Source organism: Aegilops tauschii, chromosome 6 (genome assembly GCF_002575655.3).
Source record: "Aegilops tauschii subsp. strangulata cultivar AL8/78 chromosome 6, Aet v6.0, whole genome shotgun sequence".
In the NCBI taxonomy this organism is placed as follows: domain Eukaryota; kingdom Viridiplantae; phylum Streptophyta; class Magnoliopsida; order Poales; family Poaceae; genus Aegilops; species Aegilops tauschii.
In genome coordinates, this window is record NC_053040.3 from 400,812,960 (window position 1) to 400,835,175 (window position 22,216).

General features: G+C 47.8%; 2 protein-coding genes and 1 pseudogene across 2 annotated transcripts; 2 read left to right on the plus strand and 1 right to left on the minus strand.

The window, feature by feature from the left end:
* The first annotated feature begins 3,374 nt into the window (after window positions 1-3,374).
* LOC109735637 (transmembrane 9 superfamily member 12) lies at window positions 3,375-6,855 on the plus strand. Its single transcript, XM_020294852.3, has 2 exons — window positions 3,375-3,528; window positions 4,606-6,855. The coding sequence occupies exon 2, from the start codon at window positions 4,639-4,641 to the stop codon at window positions 6,610-6,612; it is 1,974 nt and encodes a 657-aa protein (XP_020150441.1). The 5' UTR covers window positions 3,375-3,528; window positions 4,606-4,638; the 3' UTR covers window positions 6,613-6,855.
* Window positions 6,856-9,178: 2,323 nt separating this feature from the next.
* LOC141026211 (uncharacterized) lies at window positions 9,179-15,199 on the minus strand (annotated as a pseudogene).
* A 1,070-nt stretch (window positions 15,200-16,269) lies between these two features.
* On the plus strand, window positions 16,270-19,385 carry LOC109735638 (transmembrane 9 superfamily member 12). The gene is made up of 2 exons (XM_020294853.4): window positions 16,270-16,557; window positions 17,085-19,385. The coding sequence occupies exon 2, from the start codon at window positions 17,127-17,129 to the stop codon at window positions 19,095-19,097; it is 1,971 nt and encodes a 656-aa protein (XP_020150442.1). The 5' UTR covers window positions 16,270-16,557; window positions 17,085-17,126; the 3' UTR covers window positions 19,098-19,385.
* Window positions 19,386-22,216: the final 2,831 nt, after the last annotated feature.

Below are 22,216 nucleotides of genomic sequence, written 5' to 3' on the forward strand. Positions count from 1 at the left end.
CTGTTCATCTAGCGGCAACGGCCTCTACTACCACGGGGTCCTGTTCATCCAACCCCCACCAGGAACTGTTCATCCACCCCCCCCCCCAAACAACGCTCACTGTTCATCAAGGGAAGGAGGCATCAGTGTTCGATCGGCTTCAGTTAGCAGCAGTAGCAACGGAATCACTCGGGTTCAGTTAACAGCAAGGGATCGATCGGGGTTCAGCAACGTAGCTAGTGCAATCGTTCGGGTTCAGTTAGAGCCCAACGCCTCGCTCGGGTTCAGTTAGAGCGCAACGCCTCGCACACACACGCGTACGTGTACGAGAGAAACGCGCATCGCTCGGCTCCCGACCACCCAACGTAACCGGGAACTCCTCGATATTTTCCTCGCCCTCGCTTCTACCACGGTTTTTTCCGTCATGTACGGCCCAAAGAATGTCATGCAGCTGCGTCTCCGGCCCGCCCAGGACGAAAAGCCCATTTTCTGTCATGATTTTTTGCCATAGAAGTAGGAGCCCACCACATCTATGATGATACCGGGTTTTGTCACAATTATCATCATAGAAGTGTCATAAGCATGACAGAAAAAAAATTCGTTCGGCCCAAAATGTCTTTTTTTTGTAGTGGTAGCATGAGCCTCCATCTCCTCTATATCTTCCATGACTTGGTCGTCCGGCATTTGCAATGTTTTTACTTGATTTTTCCTTCGTCGTCTACTCGCCCTCAGGGGAAAAAAGAAAGTATTTTTGTCCCCGTCTATCAGCCAATCCAACCTCGCTCTCTGGCGCCAGAGAATCTCTTCTCGGTGGAAGAGTTCGACAAGCCTGTCACAAACCTTAATTTCCTCATGAGTTGGTCCCAATCTGCCTGGAACTGCGCGAAGTCTCTCTAGATCATTTTTTAGTCGCTTTATCTCCCCCCGAACGCTGCCAAATTCGCTCCGATCCCAAGCAAACAAATCACTCGCCAACGCGCCTAGCTTTCCGTGTAGTTCGGCCACCGAGGCAGCAGGCCTGCTGTTCCAACCGGTGCCAACCACGTCAAAAAGTGACTGCTCCCTCTCCCACATTAATTCATACTTAAAAGGCCTGGGACCCAGTCTGCATGCAAGCACTTCACGAATATGTAGTAAGATTGGGACGTGGTCGGAGCTGGCCGCTGTTTTGTGTTCCAAGACTGAAGATGGATAATTTAGAGCCCATGCTGGATTAACCAAGCACCTGTCCATCCTGACCCTAGTATATGATCCTCCTGCAACTTTTTTCTCAAAAGTCCAGCTTGTTCCCACATAGCCTATATCTGTTAGAGCACAAGTATCAACAACATCTCTGAATCCATCCATTTGAGCTTGGCTGCGAGGACCCACTCCATCATGTTCATGGCCATGCAAAACCTCATTGAAATCCTCTAGCACGACCCAAGGCAGTATTTAGGATCCCACTATGCTTTTTAGCAAATTCCATGTTTTGTATCTCTCTGGCACTTGGGCCTCTCCATACACAAACGTCACTCTGATCTGGGTCTCCATAAGCCTGTCAATTAAAACGTCAATGTGGTACTCTGAGTAACCGACAACCTCAACATTTATTTCATCATTCCAAAAAATTCCAAGACCTCCACTTCTACCAGAATTGTTTACAGCAAAACTCTGGCTGAAACCTAAGTTGTCAGCCATATTCTCAACTCTAGACCCCTCTATTTGGGTTTCTAAAATGCATAGTACAGAGGGGGCAAACTGCCTCGTGAGATCACGAAGCTCTCGAACTGTCGCAGGTTTGCCAGCCCCACGACAATTCCAACAAAGAAGACTCATTGCGCTGGGCGCGACCCCACTAGGGGGCCCGCTAAACGTGCATCAGAGTTTTTGGGTGCAGCCGGAGTCTTCCCGTTGTTTTTGTCAAACGTCGAGGTTGTTTTGTTCCTCTTCGGTTCCTGTTTTGGTGGTGGACTGCGAGGGACATCTGTTGGGATGGATGTTGATGGCAACAGAAGCAGCTGGCTTGCAACGTTTGTGGCAGCCCCTGGTGTCGCCAGAGCAGATGGGCTAGCTTCCACTGCTCCCCTCTTCCTGTTCTTATCTGCCTCATGCATCGCAGTGTCCTGGCCATTCTCTTCCTCAGTTTCTGCAGTGCTTTCTGTAGAGTTCTGCCCGGTGAACCCACGTCCACGACCTCGCCCCGACCGGCCTCTGCCACAACCACCTCTTGCGCCGCTGGCATCGCCAGATCCTCTGCCTTTGCCGGGGCCTCTGCCTGGCCCTCTGAACGAAGTTGCTCTAAGATCTTTGAAGACTAGAGCCTTTAGGGCGTGAACTCCATCGCCACACTCTTTAAACAGATGGCCGAGGTATCCACAAATTGCACACCAATCAGGGAGATGCTCGTATTTCACCCTGAAGATCACCCTTTCAAGTGCATCTTTTTTCCTGATCACCAGCGACATAGCGTTCTTGAGGGGCTTTGTGACATCAATCCTCAGACGGACCCGAGAAAAGTTTCCTTCGAAGTCATGTGATTTTGGTTTAGCATAAATAAACTCTCCTACCGTAGAGGATAGGGCTTTGATTTTGGGGAAGAAACCGTCCGGTAAATCATGGATCTGCATCCATATGTCAATCTTTTTCAACTCTATTATTGACGGCTTGGTGAAGCCGCCGTAGGGCGCAAGAACCACTGCTTTCCCTTTGAACTGCCATGGTCCCTCCTCCATTACACACTCCCAGTCGCCAAGGCAGCCGAATTGCATCGTGTAGAGGTTTTCTTCCAGGGGCCGGATCTTAACCTCCTTCGCCAAGTCCCACGCGGTCTTCATGTTTCTGAAGAACCAGTATTGGCTGTAGGGTTTCTCAGTATGAACCCTAGCGATTGCCATCCAGCGGGTCGCCTCCGCCGCTAGTTCATCATCCTCAATCACAACATCTTGCAGATTATCCTCTGTCAGCCCAAGTTCCTCCATCATCGCCTCTAGATCAGAGACAACATGCCCCGATCCCGACGCATTATCTTCCATTGTCCCTTGCCCGAGAGGTTTGAGATCCGCGGGCGGTATGATCCCTAGCAGTCCTCGACCCCCACCCTGCTCGCGAGGCCCCACGGGCCCCGGCAGTCGCCGACGGGAAGAAAGAGGGGAGGGGAGATCAAGTCTCTATGGCGGAGTCACCGACGCCGCCGAGAGGAGAGAGAGAAACCCTAACTAGAGGGGATTTGTGCCTCCTGGGTAGGCGTTAAGTACTATCACTAGGTTTTTTTTTGGAGGCATCACTAGGGTGGTATGTTGGATCTGGCGATCACCGGAGCCCATGTCCACAACGAAAACAACCCCGTAAAGATCTTGACCCATCTTCCTTTACCAAGCCAAGCCCAGCCCAACCTACGTATAGACTTGAGCCCAAATTAGCCCATCGGGTGACAGTAAAATCGCTCACCTTTTTCTTCCGGGAGGGGAGGTCTGGACTCTGGACTGAGCAGTTGGTTCGCTGCTGCAAATTGTGCCGCTCACGCCGACGAGCATCTCCTCCCACCGTCGCCTCAATCTCCGGTGCCAGGTTCGGACCGATCGACCCCTCCCCTCCTTCTCCTCCCCGTTTCAGTTTGCGCGCCGGCGCCTGCTTCTCCTAGATCTGGGACGGCCTTAGCTCGCGGGTTCGTGCCTACGCCGTTCCTGTTTACCCGCTCGCATGGTGGCGGCGGCGCAGATCTGCTCGCCCGAGGCGCTCCCGTACCGCGATTCGGGAGTGGTTTTCGATTCTAGGGTCGAGCCGAGCAAATGTTTGAGCGACGCTGGAAGCAGCTCCAGTGCCACTCTTCAAGATTTGTCGCTGATTTAGTTTCTTATAAGAACTCGTTTGCTGATCTAGGTGGCACGTACTTAGCCATCCATGCTTCTAACTCGCGCACGTTAGATTTAGCCTTTGCATTTGGCATGCCTGATTGGCGCAATGCAAGATGCGCCGTTACTGCTGATGGATGCCGCCTTTTCCTAGTTCCCCGAGGTTTTGTTAGCGAGCATCTCCCTGGGGCATGGGCATTTTATTTCTATTCTCTCTGGCAGAAATTTCCCCAAATATGTTTGTTGTCTGTTTGATTATTGTTTCATGATGGATGGTAAAAGAACGACTATGAATTGGTTTTATTATTTCATCTAACACCTTTGGCCAGACATTCTTTCATTCTGAAGTAGGTGTATGTTATTCTGCTTACAGAGAAATATCAAGTTATCAACTAGCCATATTGTAGTCTTGTGATCAATGGAAGCCCCTCAGCAAGCTCCGTGATTGGCCTGCCAACGGCACCTTGATGAGGAGCTACAAGGACCTTGCTGCCAGTCTTATTTTACTCTTTGATCCTCCTTGTGGCTTAGCTTATCCTGGGCGTGTTTTGTGCTGTTGCCCCAGCATGGCCTTTGTTTTTTTTACCCTGTTTGAACCTTTCTTTGCTGTTGAACTTCCGTGCTCGGATGAACTTGGTTGTGTGTGGTCGTTTGCTTTATTTATCGATAAAGCGGGGCAATAGCCTTTTTTGGTAGTCTTATGTTTATTTGGTGCTGATGTATTTGCTTGGCATATGACCTATAGGCTATAGTTAGAGGAACTGACTGTTGATGTTCTTCCTTTTGGTTTCAGGTGTTAGGCAGAGGTTGCTGGGAACTGGCAATCATGGCCAAGGGCTGGATATTCTCTGCTTTGCTAGTGGTGTCTCTTGTGATGGCTCCTGCTTGTGAGGCGTTCTACTTGCCAGGTAGTTACATGCACACGTACCGGCAAGGCGAGGAGATAGGAGCAAAGGTGAACTCGCTCACATCCATCGAGACAGAACTGCCTTTCAGCTACTACAGCCTCCCATACTGCCGTCCTAAGGGTGGGATAAAGAAGAGTGCTGAAAATCTGGGGGAGCTCCTTATGGGTGACCAGATTGATAATTCCCCTTACCGTTTCCGTGTCAATGTCAATGAATCGCTCTACCTGTGTACCACGAGCCCACTTGATGAGGATGATGTGAAGCTCCTCAAGCAGCGAAGCCAGGACCTCTACCAGGTGAACATGATTCTTGACAATCTTCCTGTGAGGAGGTTTACCGAGCAGAATGGAATGACCATTCAGTGGACAGGCTATCCAGTTGGTTATACCCCAGAAGGTACCTCCGACGTCTACATCATTAATCACCTGAAATTTAAAGTCTTGGTCCATAAGTATGAAGGAGGTAAAGTGAGGGTCGTTGGAACTGGGGAAGGAATGGAAGTGATCTCAGACACTGACACTGACACTGACACTGATGCCAAGTCTGGGTATGAGATAGTGGGATTTGAGGTTGTCCCATGCAGTGTGAAGCGTGATCCTGAAGCCATGTCGAAGCTTACGATGTATGAAAAGGTTGATTCTGTGAGCTGCCCTGTGGAGTTGGAGAAATCTCAAATGATCAGGGAGAAGGAGCAGATTACCTTTACATATGAGGTTGAATTTGTAAACAGTGACATCAGATGGCCATCACGGTGGGATGCATACCTGAAGATGGAGGGTGCGAAAATTCACTGGTTCTCAATTATGAACTCGTTGATGGTGATACTGTTCTTGGCTGGCATTGTTTTTGTCATATTATTGCGGACAGTGAGGAGGGACTTGACTAGATATGAGGAGCTGGATAAGGAGTCCCAAGCTCAGATGAATGAGGAGCTCTCTGGGTGGAAGCTGGTTGTTGGAGATGTTTTCAGAGAGCCAACCTCATCAAAGCTGTTTTGTGTTATGATTGGCGACGGGGTTCAAATTCTGGGTATGGCGATTGTCACCATTTTCTTTGCCACCTTTGGATTCATGTCTCCTGCGTCTAGAGGAATGCTGTTGACAGGGATGATATTCCTTTATATGCTACTTGGAATTTTGGCCGGATATGCTGCTGTTAGGCTCTGGAGGACTGTAAAAGGAACTTCTGAGGGATGGAGGTCTGTCTCCTGGTCAACTGCCTGTTTCTTCCCTGGCATTGTCTTCATTGTCCTCACTGTATTGAACTTCATGCTGTGGTCAAGAAATAGTACTGGAGCCCTTCCCATTTCACTTTTCTTCACTCTTCTCTCCTTGTGGTTCTGTATCTCTGTGCCACTTACCCTTCTAGGTGGTTTCCTTGGAACAAGGGCTGAGCCAATTGAATTCCCCGTTCGAACCAATCAAATACCAAGAGAAATCCCTTCAAAGAATTACTCATGGCTCCTCATATTTGGTGCTGGAACTCTACCTTTCGGAACACTCTTCATTGAGCTCTTCTTCATTCTCTCAAGCATCTGGCTCGGAAGGTTCTATTATGTGTTTGGGTTCCTCCTTGTTGTGCTCCTTCTGTTGGTTGTGGTATGCGCTGAGGTATCTGTTGTTCTCACGTACATGCATCTCTGTGCTGAGGACTGGAGGTGGTGGTGGAAAGCTTTCTTTGCCTCTGGAGCAGTGGCATTTTATGTGTTCCTCTACTCTATCAACTACCTGGTGTTTGATCTCAGAAGCTTGAGTGGGCCAGTTTCTGCTACGCTCTATATTGGATACGCTTTCATTGTCTCTCTTGCCATTATGCTAGCTACTGGGACTGTTGGGTTCCTGACATCATTCTCTTTTGTTCACTACCTTTTCTCGAACGTCAAGATTGATTGAAGGCAAATCTCCAAGGAGTCAAGGACTGTACACAGTGCTTTGATCTGGCATCGGAAGGCCATCTACACGGTTGTGCCATTCTTAATGTAGCATATTACTGAGAGTCTTGATACTGTTGTACTACGATACATCTGGTATGTTCTAGTAGATGTGATTTTAAGCCTGTAATATTTTTCTCTTCTCTTTGCTGCAACATTTGTTGATGCAAATGCGCTCTTAAAAATCTTGAATTTTGCCGTGTTATTGTGCCTTGTGCAACTGTTGGTTCCATTTTTTTTCTTTTCCAAGATAGGTTTGTCACTGGAGATTTATTTTATCTATGCAGTGTAATGGACGCTAGTTTGTGCTTTTCTGACTTGCGTATCTGCCCAAGATTCTGTATGTCATAATTCAGCCTTTCCTAATTAGGCATGGTAATTCATAAGTGAAGTGCTTTGTGTTATTATTCCTTGTTGACTGACAGTGGCATGTGGTTATCTATGGCGACCATTCAACTGCATTTCTAGTTACTCCAGCTTTCATTAGGTTTGCTCCTCTGTCCAGCTACTTTACTTGAGTTAAAGTTGATTCTGAAATCTGTAAGAGACAGTTCCATTATTCTGAGTTCACTTGATGCTTTCGCATATCGCACCATAACTTCTATGCCCATATCGCCCTGTTTTTTTTTTTCTTTGCCTTTTGTTTTCCTTTCCCTTTTCGCTGTTGCATAATGTTCAAAGATAGTTCTGAGAACACTACCCAGTACCGCATTAATGAAATCTGAGCCTAGTTATTTGCTTGAATCTAGAGCATCTCAGTGCAATCTTTGTTGGTTACTAGTAATAATAGTCTAACAGTAGTACTAGTAAACCATTTGTGCTTACCCGTGACAGTGAAATGGTGGATCTATCTCATTTTGCCTTACAAAAAGAACATGCGAGGTGCTGTAAAAAAAATGTCTTTACATTTTGAGATAGAGGGAGTATATGGTTGGGTGGCTCCAAGGAGATTTCGAACACATCATCCAGGATCCTTAGGCAACCTCACGCGTTTCGTCATTGGTCGCTCGCCATTTACCACTTTCCGTACCTATAGCAGTTGAAACTTCAGTTCACCTGGAAGGTGCTCTGCTTTCTTCAGCGGCCGGTGGTGTTGATGTAATGAACTTTTGCCTTGTTTTTGTCTGGAAGGAGGTCGCATTCGTTGCTGTTTGTGTTGCTGCTGCACCGAATTCTTTCCCCCTTTGACGTTGTGCTGTTCCTCTCAGTCACAACCATCAGAACAAACTGAACTAAAATGCACCAGAAACCTGACGCCGATGCGTGCAGGTATAAAATTCAGTTCCACACGTCCATCTTCCTTCTCCAGTCCCGCCTCCTGTAGTACAAGAGTTACGCTTCCCCTGCAGCTTCAGAGTTGAGGAGCAGAAGGAAGGTCATGGTTACTAAAAATCCTACGCCCTAATTCTAAATACATCCATTTCCGTGACAAATAATTCGGGACGGAGGAAATACATGGCAAAATTCGGCATGTGGACGCGTACATTTTGCGTTCGATGCATAGCTTTGTTGGTCTCTCTGACAAGTGTGACTATAGGTAGTGTTCTCTCCAAGGAACCTGCCCCTTTTTCTTCCTGAAGGCAACGTGTCCCTTTTCGTGCAGCGCGGCTCACCCTCCTCTTGTGTTTTTCTAATCGAGGCTTCATTTTCATCGGTGGATCGTCGTCGGTTCGTTCGTCGGTTGATGTCGCGGCTTCTTCACACCAACCCGAGCGACCCTTTTCTCCACCAGACATGTACGCACGAGCACGACGATGATTGTCCGCTAAGAAATGCAGGGGATTTATTGATGAGCGGCAGGTGGTCGACGCGAAGAAAGTAGCACCCCGCGCGAGGTTGGGACGTGCTACTGGGATCGTGAACCGTTTTTAAATCTGTACTTATATTTTTGGCTCGGGAAAGGGTGTGTGAGTGGCAAGCAAGCAAGCCATCACGACGGCAGGTCGGAGATCGCATCTGCGCGGCTGGACGGGCCATCGGAGGAGCGCATCTGAGTTCTATATACAGGTTTTAGGTTGTTCATCATCGATCCCACATTTCTGTTGGGTGGTTGTCGTCTTGTTTATACTACGTAAAAACATTTTACAAACGGGGGGATCTGTCACTCAACGTCTCACCGAAAAATCGTGACTGGAAGGGTCCTAGAGCCTCACAAGTTTTTTTTCGAGCAAAAGAGGGTTTCCCCTCCGATTTTCATTAAAGAAACCAGCAAACAAACATCCGATAAGTTTTTAACCCGCACAAATTAAACTAGCCCTATTACATGCCAGAAGGAGTCACAAAGTGAAACTAGGCCAAGCAGGAACTACAGAAGGAAATGAATCGGCCACAAAGGATGAAACGCATGCGCAATTTTTCCACTTCACTTCGCCGGAACACCAAAAGAAGATCTTCATTCTTGTCACTGATGAATTCGAAGAACTCCGAAACGCCACCCTTGCACAGCCTTGTAGACATCATTTGCTACTTGCACGATGAGTTTTGCTCCCAGCATCAACATGTTTTTCCTCTGGGTCCCTTTTCTGCAAAATAGCCCAGTCAGAAATTCATCCACACAACATTTTCACAATTCCCATTGGGTCAGAAATCTTTTTTTTATCAAATACAATATCATTTGTGCATCTCCAAATTGCCCATAACAGCGCTGAGACGCCAACCAATATAAGCTTCTTGCTATCTTTCTGGAAAAAATTTAGCCAGTTTTCAAGACAATCATTAAGGTCTCTAGGAGTACATTTTAAATCAAACGCACATCTTACTAATGCCCAGATAATTCTGGCTACCGAGCAAGAGAAAAACAAGTGATCAATTTTTTTCATCCTTGCCACAGAACACGCAATGTTTATCTCCTTTCCAGCCCCTTCTTAACAAGTTATCTCTAGTAAGTATACTTTTTCTAGCCATAAGCCATAGGAAGAATCTAATTTTAGCAGGAACTTTAATTTTCCACAAAAAATTTCTAGGAAACCCCACATCAGTCTTGATCAAATATTTGTATAGAGACTTGACAGAAAATTTTCTGTCAGTGGTCAGCATCCACAAAGGTTTATCTCTTCCCCCATGCATCAGAACTTCCTCACATCTCACTCTCATGCTATTCCAAAGTTGCTCAGCATCTCCATAAAGTGATCTCCTGAAAGTAAAACCACTCCATCCTTTATCAATAGCATCTCTAACTGTTATCCCATGATCATTACTAATGAAGAACAGAGAAGGGTAGGCCTCTTTAAGAGGTTTATCCCCTACCCACCAATCTTCCCAAAACCTGGTATTTTTTCCATCCCCCAATTTTTTCTTAATATGTGGGTCGAAGTATTTCCTAACTTTCAAGATGTTAGACCAAAACTGGGAATCCCCACTTTTGTGTTTGATTCCAGAGAGACATTTGTCCCCAACATATTTTTCTTTGATGATCCCCTGCCAAAATCCCTCATCGTTCTCTATTTCCATAGCCACTTAGCTAATAAAGCAATGTTAAACATTTCAATGTTGGTAATCCCCATACCCCCTTGCTGTTTTGGAAGACAGCAAGTTTTCCAATTCACCAGGTGGTACTTCCTCTTATCTTCTTCTGATTGCCACACCATCCTGGCTCTATAAAAGTCTACTTTTTTCCTAACTCCAGCTGGTAAAAGATAAAAGGACATCATGTATATAGGAATATTGGATAAGCAGGACTGCACCAAAGTGACTCTACATGCAATATTTAGTAGTCTACCCTGCCAACAGGCACATCTTTTATCATTTTTTCAGTTACATTCTTCCACATTTTATTTCCGATTCTTTTATTGGACACGGGTAAGCCAAGATATTTCAGGGCGTCTCCCCCAGAATGCAGGTGAAAATTTCCTGATACAAATCTTTTCTCTCTTTAGCCTCCCAAAACAAGAATATTTCACTTTTATGGAAATTTATTGTCGGTCCAAACATCTGTTCAAAAGCAGTTAGGATAAATTTCAGATTCCTAGCAGAATTTTCATCATCTTGAATCAAGAAAAATAGTGTCATCCGCATATTGCAGCATATTGACCCCATTTTCATGGCAATTAGTGAGTACCCCTTTCACAAACCCTTCCGTTCTAGCTTTGTCTAAAATAATGGCAAGGGCATCAACTGCAAGATCAAAAAGTAGGGGAGATAAATAATCACCCTGTCTAAGCCCCTTAAAGGTTTTGAAATAAGGACCTATGTCATCATTCACCTTGACTCCAACATGCCCCCCCCCTCATAGTGTGCATCACCCAGTCACACCATTTATCAGGGAATTTTTTCAATTTAAGCATCTTATAGACAAAAGCCATTTGATTTTGTCATATGCTTTTTCAAAATCAACTTTGAACAGCATAGCACTTTGTTTTTTAGTGTGAATAGAATTAAGAGCCTCATGTAGTATCACAACACCCTCCATAATATATCTACCTTTCACAAAGGCAGTTTGAATTGGAGAAATAATTAGGTTAACTACCTTGCTCAATCTGTTCATTAGCACTTTAGTGATAATCTTGAAACTGACATTCAAGAGGCAAATTGGCCTAAACTTTTGAATTTGTCTAGCACCTTTAACCTTTGGGACTAGGGTGATAATCCCATAATTCAATCTGGCCAAGTCAACTTTGCCACTATGAAAATCATCTAAGATAGCTTTTAAGTCTGTTTTAGTAACTCCCAAAAATGTTGGTAAAAATCTACAGCAAATCCAGACCTGGACTTTTGTTTTTCTCCATATTAAAAACCACATCTCTGATTTCTTCCAAACTAAAAGGTTTAATCAAATCAGATTCTTCCTGTGGGGAGATAACCTCAGGGTTTTGGTGTCCAAGTTAATGTTGGACTTATCAGCTTGACCAAATAGGTTTTTGTAATAATTGGTTATATGTTCCATGAGTTTGGCATCTCCCTCAATGGGCTCCCCCTCATGTTCTAGAGTAGTTATCCTATTTTTCCTTCTTCTGCCATTAACTTTGGCATGGTAGTACCTAGTATTAGAATCTCCCTCCTTTATCTCTCTATCTTTATATCTTTGCAACCATTTAATTTCCTCCATCTTAAAGATGTCCTTTAGTTCTTTCCTCCAATTTTTTTGAATCTCTCTATCTTGTGCACTAAGACCATTAGTCTCAGCTTTTTTATCTATCTCATCTAATAACTCCAGTAGTTCTTTTTTCCTCTTTCTGTAAGCAGCATTTGATTGATAATCCATCCTCTAATCTTCTGTCTAATGTTTCTCATTTTTGTTTGCCAAATGTCTAAGCTAGAGCCTTTACATTTAATATTCCAATTTTTTCCCACAAATTCCTTAAACCCCTCCATGAGCATCCAGGCATTTTCGAATCTGAAAATGGGCTGGCTTTTTTTTGTGATTTCCAGTGTCTAACAACAAGGGGGTGTGGTCAGATATTTCCCTTTCCATGGCATTCACCATGGCTAGGGGGTATTTGTCCTCTCAATCAGGGTAGATTAAAATTCTGTCAAGTTTCTCATATGTGGGCTCAGGCAAATTATTTGCCCAAGTGTACTTCCTCCCATTCAAAGGAAGGTCTCTGAGCCCAGCATGTTCAATAATTGCATTAAAGACAAAGCTAAAATGATCTAGTCCTCCAGGTTTGTTCTTTTCTGAACTGTTCTTGATAAGATTAAAGTCACCCCCAATCACACAAGGCTGTGGATTATCTTGATAGAATCTAGAGAGTTCAGCCAAGAAGGTTGCTTTCCCATCTTTTTGAGCATCACCATAAACTGTAACTAGATTCCAGCTAAATTTAGCTATTTTGTCAAAAAAAATGAATTTTAACAAAATAAACTCCTTTTTCTACTTGTATCACATTAAAACAATCATTATTAATTCCTACTAAGATTCCACCAGATTTACCTCTAGGGGCAATCCATTCCCGGAGGAAATTTCTTCCTCCGGCAAGGTTGTGTAACTCATTTTTTGTAAAATCACTTTTAATAGTTTCCTGGAGTCCAACAAAATCCAGTTGTTTCTCCAGGATGGTATCTCTAATAAAATTTCTTTTAATATCTTGCCCAATTCCTCTCACATTCCAAAATAGGCCTCTCATTTTTTTCTTTTTGTTTTTCCTCACTTTGGTCCCCCCACTCAAGATGGATTTTTCCCCAGCACCAAATGCCGGCATCCCACCTGTCATTTTTCTGTTACTGGAGAAAATCTTTTTTAATTTGTCATAATGATCTTTTTCTATATCATCCTCAGTGTTATCTCCTTCTGAATACAAATCTTCCAGCTCAACATCTTCAATGTCAATGAGACTTGGAGAGTCATCTTTTTTCTCCTCCCTGTTTTTATTAATTGAATTTTGGAGATATATATCTCTTCTAGCCTGTTCCATATTAGAAATCAGGTCTAGATTTTGTGCAACCATATCTAATGCACACCCCAAATCAATCCCAACTTTGCTTGCCATATCATATAAAGAATTTTTTTCATCAAATAGAGTAGAATCCTTACCATAATTGTCTTTTTCAGCTGCCCTTTCCTTGGCCAGGTCTTCTATTTTAGCATCCTTCTTATCCAGGTTTCTATCACTTCTTCTAGTAGGTCCATCTTTAGCTTCGTCCTTGTCTCCTTCTTCCTTTTTGTGAATTCCTAACTTTGAGCCTAGGGATTCCACCGAATCTTGACTGGCTGAATAATCCACTGGTTCTGCATATGCATCTTCAGGTGTGTGGTCACGGGGAATTTCAGTCTCAAGCTCATTTTTCTCACCTAAGTCTTCTCCATAGATCTCTTTTTCTTCCCAAGCATTAATTTTTTCCATGCACTTGTTAATCATATCTTGTTGACCTTGAATCATTTCTAGCAAACTCTTCTTCTCTATTTTCCAATTAGCATTCTTTTTTTCCCTCCACAGCTCTCCAGGCATCATTTCTGCATCTGATTTCCTCAATTTCTTGGAATTTTTTTAAAGCTTATCTAGCTCAGCCTCAACTTTCTTCGTCAAACCCACCTCCATGAGGTAACCTTTCTGTATCTTCAATATCTCCTCATTTTTTTGCTGCATCTCCTCAAACTGTTTGAGCCCCACACTTCCTAGAGAGATATTTTCCTTACATCCATCTGATCCCATTTCTCCAATTTTGATTTTGTTGGCCTCCCATTGCTGTTTTATCTGACTCAGCATCCATGTTCTCAAACTTTCTTTTTTCTTCATACCAACCCTGTTCAACCACCTCTTCCAACTCTATATTGATCTGTAGATCATCAGGTCCTTGTCAGTAATCTCAGTATGGTGGGGGATTTTTTCATAGTCTCTTACTCCCACTTTAGCCCTGATTTTTTCTTTCAGGATAGTGGTCATATCAATTTCTAAAACAGGACCAACAAAAGCAGCCACCTCACACATCCCAAAGAAATGCCTAAAGCACTCAGGAATTTTCCCAAACTGTACCCACACTGTGTGTAATTTGCCAATAGCCTGAGTGTCAAAGGTCCAACTGTCTACATTGATCACAGCATTGGTCCCCAGCAAGTTGAAGTTTCCAAATTTGTGGAGCTCTACCAGTCTGCTCTTGCTAGGGAATCTCATCAAGTAAGCTGTGTCTCCATGTTTTTTGCATCTCCACTGCTAGTTCCAGCTGAACATATAATTGAACCCCTCCAGGAACTGTGTTTCATTGATCTCCCCTGAAGATATGTTCACAATGGCCATAGGATTAGTCTGTTCACTACTAACTATCTCTTTTGAGTTCTGTACCAGCAGCACACCTAGACCTCTGGCAGCATATCCAATAAACTTTGGGGTAGGTTTGATTTGCTTCAGCCATGCACATTCCTCAGTGACATGAGAGTTCTTGCCACAGATGATGCAATTAGGTAACTTGCAGTCTCTAGTCAGATGTCTGGTGTCTTTGCACTTGTTGCACAACATTCTGAAATTACCCCCAGCATTGTTCTGATCCATGTTCTCTCTTTGTCCAAACCTGTTGCTCTGTATCCATCCTTTCTGCCCTTGTTTATTTCCCATATCCATATCAGCTTTACTTTTTTTCATGGATTCTTTCCCTCCAGCAAGCACTTTTTTGGTCTCATCAGGCATATCGCATCTACTGCTACTAGAGAGGACAACATTTCCTCCCCCAGATGAGCTTTCCATCTTTTGTTGGGCCATCTGGGCCATCAAAGCCCCAAACCACTGTTGCTGTTGGATCAGATCAAAGGAGGGAGCCAGCGCCGCGACATCATCTTTGCCCTTAAGATCTCTAGTCATATGTTCCTCTTGCAACTTCTTCACATTTTCTTCCTTGGAACTCACAGGCAACCTCAGATCTGCCATCCCTCTCTTCTTTTCCTCCCCCTGCTGATCAGATTTTCTTGATTCTTCTCTGTACCCAAATCTTCCACCTCCTCTATCATTGTTGGGGTAGATCTCTCTGAATCTATCTAGGTCTTCTTCCTTTCTTCTATACTGGAAACTATCTCTCCCCCCTCTATTAAATCTTCCTCCTCCCCGATATCCACCAGGCCCCCTGTTCATCATCTCTCCCTCTTCCTTCTCACCTAGCGGCGGCGGGGGAAGGGGAAACCCTAAGTCCTCAAGGGGATCGTACTCTCTCTCAAAGCAGAGGAGAGGCGCACTATTTATAGGCAGGAAAGCTTGGGAAAGCGTATTGCTAAAACCCATTTCCCCTTTTTGCTTTATACATTTTTCCTTAGCTTTATCTGATGTCTTTTCACCCCAACTGGGGAGAGACATCTCATTCCTACTCATCATCTCTCCAAACACTGTAACTTGGCATCCATTACTGACCATATCATCTATATACACATCTTCGTTAGCCCAGAAGTCGGGATTATGCGCAAAATTTGCACAAGTACTCCCTTCGTTCCTAAATATAAATCTTTTTGAAGATTTCAATATGAATAGTGTAGATTCACTTATTGTATTCCGTATGTAGTCCATATTGAAATCTCCAGAAAGGAGGGAGTAGTACGGACTAGACAAACGGAGTGCCAAATCTCATATGCACTGGTACCTCATATGCACTGGTACATTGCTCGGAGTGGCAAATCCTCTCGTCTTCGTGCCACCTGTATTTTTGAAAAGAAATGGTTTTACCGCAGGGCGCAGGCACCGCGATTGCCTGCGTGCTGCTGGGTGGAAGCTGCTGCTGGAGCAGTATTCCGGAATCTACTACCGTGCAGGAGTATTCGTCCGCGTTGGCGCCTTGCAGCAGCTTCCAAGTTCCAAGAGTCAGAACTCAGAACCGTACCAAACTTTTTTTTTTTAAAGAGAAAGGAGAGAGCCGTACCAACCCCACCGACGGTCCAGATCTGAAACGGGAGACCGATACGGGGGCAGTAGCACAACTGTACTGTACACGAGCACATGCCGCACAGCCCCGTTTGGCTTGGCGTCTTGCCTGGCCCACATGTCACTCTCCCGGTTAGGCTCCCCGCCAACCTGCCCACCCCACCCGGGTCAAACCGGGGACCAAATCGCCACACGTACTGCTGCAGACCAAACCAGCGGCGGGCCCCACCTCGAACCGAACCCCGGGCCTGGCCTGGAGCACCAAACCGGTCCCCGACCTACCCACCTAGAAAACGTTCAAATTTCGCCCGAAAGTACTACAAATATCCTCCAAATTCAAATGGCACGGGGCGGTGAATTCGAGAGAAAACAAATCAAAAACCGCGCCGAGTGGCGCGTGGCTCTAGCAGTATAAGATTGGCGGGTTTGTGCCGCGTCTGGGCCTCGCCTCGATTTTGCCGGCCGAGCGTTTACTTGCCTGCTGTATTCTTCTCTTCTCCTCCTCGATCTCGAGGGCGGACGGAGAGATAGAGAGAGAGCCAGAGGGGTGGCCTCGGGGTCGGAACTCGGAAGCGTCCATGTTTTGACCTCGCCCGGGTCGCCTCCTCGTCCTCGCCCCGCGATCCAGATCTGAGGTGAGCGCCCCTGCCTTCCTCCGCTCCCCCATTTCCTTCTTCCTCCCTGCGTAATTCGTCCGTCCGGGCGGCCGGATCTGGATCCTCTGCCTCCGGCGCTGGATCCGTGTCGCCTCGTCGGGCTGTCTGTCTGTCTGTCGGTATAGTTCGTTTTCCCCCGCTGGTTATTGTCGTTGATTTCAGGGGATTGTTGACTGGTCGTGCGTGAACATGCTCGTTCTTACGGGTGAATGGCGGTTATCGTTCTCGGTTTCAGAGGATCGGTCGATTACGTGTCTCTGTTGCTGGTTAGGCCCGCAGCTCCGGGTGTAGGAGTATTGGTCCTTGCTTGGTAGATCATCTGTGTTCGATTTCGTGCATGCATGTTGGCGATTATATAACTGAGTAGTACTCTGTTCGATGCAAATGCGTTCGTCTTTAATTATGTGTTCTGTTGCTATATCCTCGTGATTATATCAACGAAAAAAAAAGATGTTGATTCTGTGAAATGAATTGATCGGTGTTTCTTCTCTACAATTTGCTTGCAGGTGGAGTTCTAGATTGACTGGTCAGAGGAATTTGGTGCCGTCATGCTGCCCAAGATGCCGTCGGTCCGGTGGATCTCGGCTTCCCTGCTGGTCATTCTCCTGAGCCTGCACCCCATCGCCGACGCCTTCTACCTCCCGGGCACTTTCATGCACACCTACGAAGCCGGTGAAGATATCGCGGCCAAGGTCAACTCGCTCACGTCCATCGAGACCGAGCTGCCCTTCAGCTACTACAGCCTTCCCTACTGCAAGCCCCCGGAAGGTGTCAAGAAGAGCGCCGAGAACCTCGGCGAGGTTCTCATGGGTGACCAGATCGACAACTCGCCGTACCACTTCCACGTCAACGTCAACGAGTCGCTGTACCTTTGCACCACCGACCCGCTCACCAAAGAGCAGGCCGAGCTGTTGAAGAACCGGGCGCGGAATCTGTACCAGGTCAACATGATCCTCGACAATCTGCCGGTCATGAGGTTCACTGAGCAGAATGGGATGACAATCCAGTGGACCGGGTACCCGGTCGGGTACAACCCGATGGGTAGCAGCGAGGATTATATCATTAACCATCTCAAGTTCAGGGTTTTGGTCCACCCCTACCAGGCACAAGGTGATGTTGTGGTCACGAGTGAGGATGGTGTTGCCATGGTTGAGTCTGACCGCAAGAGTGGCTTCCAGATTGTTGGTTTTGAGGTTGTTCCTTGCAGTGTGAAGCGTGATCCTGCAGCCATGGCCAAGCTCAAGATGTATGAGAAGGTTGACTCTGTGAACTGCCCGTTGGAGCTCGAGAAATCTCAGGTGATCCGTGAAAAGGAGCAGATTACATTTACCTATGAGGTTGAGTATGTCAAGAGCAACATCAAGTGGCCGTCAAGGTGGGATGCATACCTGAAGATGGACGGTGCTAAGGTGCACTGGTTCTCAATCATGAACTCCATGATGGTTGTCTTCTTCTTGGCTGGTATTGTGTTTGTCATATTCTTGAGGACTGTCCGAAGGGATCTGACGCGTTATGAGGAGATGGACAAAGAAGCGCAAGCTCAGATGAATGAAGAGCTTTCAGGATGGAAGCTTGTTGTTGGTGATGTCTTCAGGGAGCCCTGCTGCTCAAAGCTGCTGTGTGTTATGGTCGCTGATGGTATCCAGATCACCGGCATGGCAGTCGTTACAATCGTGTTTGCTGCTCTGGGTTTTCTCTCACCTGCTTCCAGGGGAATGCTCTTGACCGGAATGATCATCCTCTACCTCTTCCTTGGAATTATTGCTGGATATGTTGGTGTCCGTCTCTGGAGGACCATCAAACAATCCACAGAAGGCTGGAAATCTGTCGCTTGGCTGACCTCCTGCTTCTTCCCTGGCATTGTTTTCATCATCTTGACCGTGCTGAACTCCATCCTGTGGGGTAAGAAGAGCACTGGAGCTTTACCCATTTCACTCTTCTTCACCCTCTTGGCCCTGTGGTTCTGCATCTCCGTGCCACTCACTCTTATTGGAGGCTTGCTAGGCACACGGGCTGCAAGCATAGAATTCCCTGTCCGTACCAACCAAATCCCAAGAGAGATCCCTGAGCGCAAGTTCCCTTCATGGCTTCTTGTGCTCGGTGCAGGAACATTGCCTTTTGGCACCCTTTTCATTGAGCTCTTCTTCATCCTTTCTAGCATCTGGCTGGGGAGGTTCTACTATGTCTTCGGCTTCCTGTTCATCGTCCTCTTCCTGCTGGTCATAGTCTGTGGTGAGGTTTCTTTGGTCCTGACCTACATGCACCTTTGCGTGGAGGACTGGAAGTGGTGGTGGAAAGCCTTCTTTGCTTCTGGCTCCGTCGCGTTCTTCGTCTTCCTATACTCCATCAACTACCTGGTGTTCGACCTCAGGAGCCTGAGCGGGCCAGTCTCCGCAACGCTCTACCTGGGCTACTCCTTGATCATGGCATTTGCCATCATGCTGTCAACTGGCGCCATCGGCTTCTTGCTCTCGTTCTACTTCGTCCACTACCTCTTCTCGTCCGTTAAGATTGACTAGAAGCCCCCTGCAGTAGTGTCACCCGATTCTGGTGATAGTTATCCCTTAGAAAACACAAACACAAATAATTGTCAAACTGAAAAATGGAAACATATGGTGATTTACATGGCTTAGCACAGTTACTCCAGCTTATGTTTACTTCTTAGACATGTTTGTAATGCTTCGGCTATGTTCTCTTGCCTTTTTTGTAATAGTATTATGTTTTGCTTGCTCTGGGCGTTTGTGAGCAGCAAAATTTGTTATCGGGGACTTGTTGAAATATGAAATGGGCAAATTTGATTACAGCTACTTGTGATCTGTTTTGACGTTTTAGTGCTGGTGAGGTGTGTTGCTACACACATGTTCGAAAAATTTGTAACCAGATTGTCCTGTTAAAGTCTGGGCAGTTTTACACTGCCATCTGGGTACGCTGTTGATCATTTGCTTCTCGTGTTCTCAAGTTTGAATCTGGTAGGAGCTAGGGCCCTACCAGATCTAGGGCGTAGGTTGTAGGGGAAGGAGGGGAAAGGGCGAGGGCTGGTGCGCGGCGGCCGGCGGCGTGGCGCCGTCCTTGCGACGGGAGCAGCGGCAGCGAAGGCAGGAGGCGGCTAGGGTTTAGGTCTCCCGGCTCCCTAAGGGAAGCCGATCAAATATTGATTGCTTCTTGCTTGATTAGATTGATACATCTCCTTTCCTTATATAGAGAGGTTTACTTGACTCCTAAGCAAACGATCCTAATACGATAAGATAATTGGGCTAAGCCCCTAATTAAGATACTTGGGCCATAACCCACTAGGCTAAGCCCCTATGCCGGTCATAACACTTCTCCCCGCCTGCACAAACAGCTCGTCCTCGAGCTGTAAGGTGGGGAAGCGCTTGCTGAACTCCTCGAGATGATCAACCAGCGTTAAACACCTTCGTGACAGCTGGGGCGGCAAGGTTGGCGGCGACGGCGTCCTCCGGAATGTAGTCTGCAACCTCCAGGTAGAAGAGTCGCGGGCAGGCGTGGCCAGACGTGTAGGGCTCGTCGCAGTTGAAGCACAACCCTTGGCAGCGACGCTCGAGTAGCTTGGCCGAGGTGAGTCGGCGGAACGGGCACGCCGCGGTCGTGGCGAGGGGTGCCGCGGAAGCCTGAACAGTCCGACCCGGAGCGGGATCTGGCCAGGGTAGCGACCTAGTGGCCCGGGACAGTGACTCTTGCTGGACGGCCACCGCACGGCGCTTGAACGCGCGGGCGTAGTACATGGCCGTCTGGATATCCTGGGGTCCCTGAAGCTCCATGTCCACGCGGATGTGATCCGGAAGTCCACCGACAAAGAGGTCGGCCCGCTGCTGCGCCGTCACGCCTGACGCGTGGCATGCCACGGCCTGGAAACAGTCGGCGAAGTCCTGAACCGTGGAGGTGAAGGGAAGGCGGCCTAACTCCGCCAGGCGGCTCCCGCGGATCGAGGGCCCAAAACGAAGGAGGCAGAGCTCGCGGAAGCGCTCCCAAGGGGGCATGCTGCCCTCGTCCTGCTCGAGGGCGTAGTACCAGGTCTGGGCTACACCGCGGAGGTGGTAGGATGCCAGCCAAGTGCGCTCCGACGCGAGCGTGCGTTGTCCACGGAAAAACTGCTCACACTGGTTGAGCTAGTTAAGCGGGTCCTCCGTCCCGTCATAAGTGACGAAGTCGATCTTGGCGAACCGTGGTGGCGTCTGGGTCGGCGCGCCATGGCCGACCGGCTCGGCGGTGCGGAGCAGTGATGATGACGGCGCCCGGTCAACGGTGGGGAGACCGTCATAGGCCCCCGTGGAGCCGGACGAGGCCCAGACTGCAGCGTGGGTACCGGTGGGTCCCCGGCCTCCGTGTAAACTGGCGGTGGCGACGTCTCGGTTAGCCAGGCCGGGATCTGGGACGGTGACGGCGGAAACCGGACCTACTGGATCGGGAGGCCTCCTGGTGTGGACTGGCCCAGTCTGGAGCTGGGCGGCGGCGGTGGAAGCTGGACCGGCGCGGGCGGCGCGGTCGGCGCGGCTGGGGCGAGCGTGGGCCGGTGCGGCCACTGCGGCGCTGGGGCGGGCGCGGATGGCGCCGCGAGAATCGGCGCGGGCCACTGTGGCCAGGACGGCACTGGGGCGGGCGGCGGCTGGAACGACGGATGGGCCCTGGCGATCGCCGCGGGTACCGAGTACCAGGGTAGGTGCAGCAGCGGCGAAGGCGGCCCACTGGGGTGCCCCGCCTGGAACGGCGGCAGCGGTGGCCCGCCCATTGCAGGCGCGCCCTGGGACGGCCACAGCAGCGCGGGGTGGCCGTAGGCGGCGGTAGTCGCAGCCGGCGGAGGTGCGGGCGGCCCGGCTAGGTACAGATGGATGCCCTGGACGGCCGTCACGAGATCCCGCAAGATGCTGGTGACTTCTTCCGGCGTGAAAACGGTGGTTGTCGGCGCAGCGGAGGTGACCGGGGCCGGCGGCGGTGGGGAACCGGCGGTGGTCAGCGGTGCGGTGGTGATGATTGGCAGCGGCGACGTTGGCGTTGACGAAGACATGATCGAGCCCGAGTCTCTGGATACCAAATTGGTAGGAGCTAGGGCCCTACCGGATCTAGGGCGTAGGTTGTAGGGGAAAGGGGGGAGGGAGGGCGAGGGCTGGTGCGCGGCAGCCGGCGGCATGGCGCCGTCCTTGCGACGGGAGCAGCGGCAGCGAAGGCAGGAGGCGGCTAGGGTTTAGGTCTTCCGGCTCTTTAAGGGAAGCCGAGCAAATATTGATTGCTTCTTGCTTGATTAGATTGATACATCTCTTCTCCTTATATAGAGAGGTTTACTTGACTCTTAAGTAAACGATCCTAATACGATAAGATAATTGGGCTAAGCCCCTAATTAAGATACTTGGGCCATAACCCACTGGGCTAAGCCCCTATGCCGGTCATAACAGAATCAGTTCTATCTGTCTCACAAGACTCTTTTTTAGTGAAACCACGAGCTTTGTGGTTGTTGGTGTGTGCAAGTGTACTATCTTTGCGGTGCCACTTAGGATAATTGTAGCTTTAAAGTTGAAGATGTAGCGAACATATCGTAATATGATTGCTCATGAATCGGTTTAGTTGGCAAGACGAAATGTCCGCTCCGTGATTTGGCGGCTCTTCTTTCATTGTTGATAGTTTT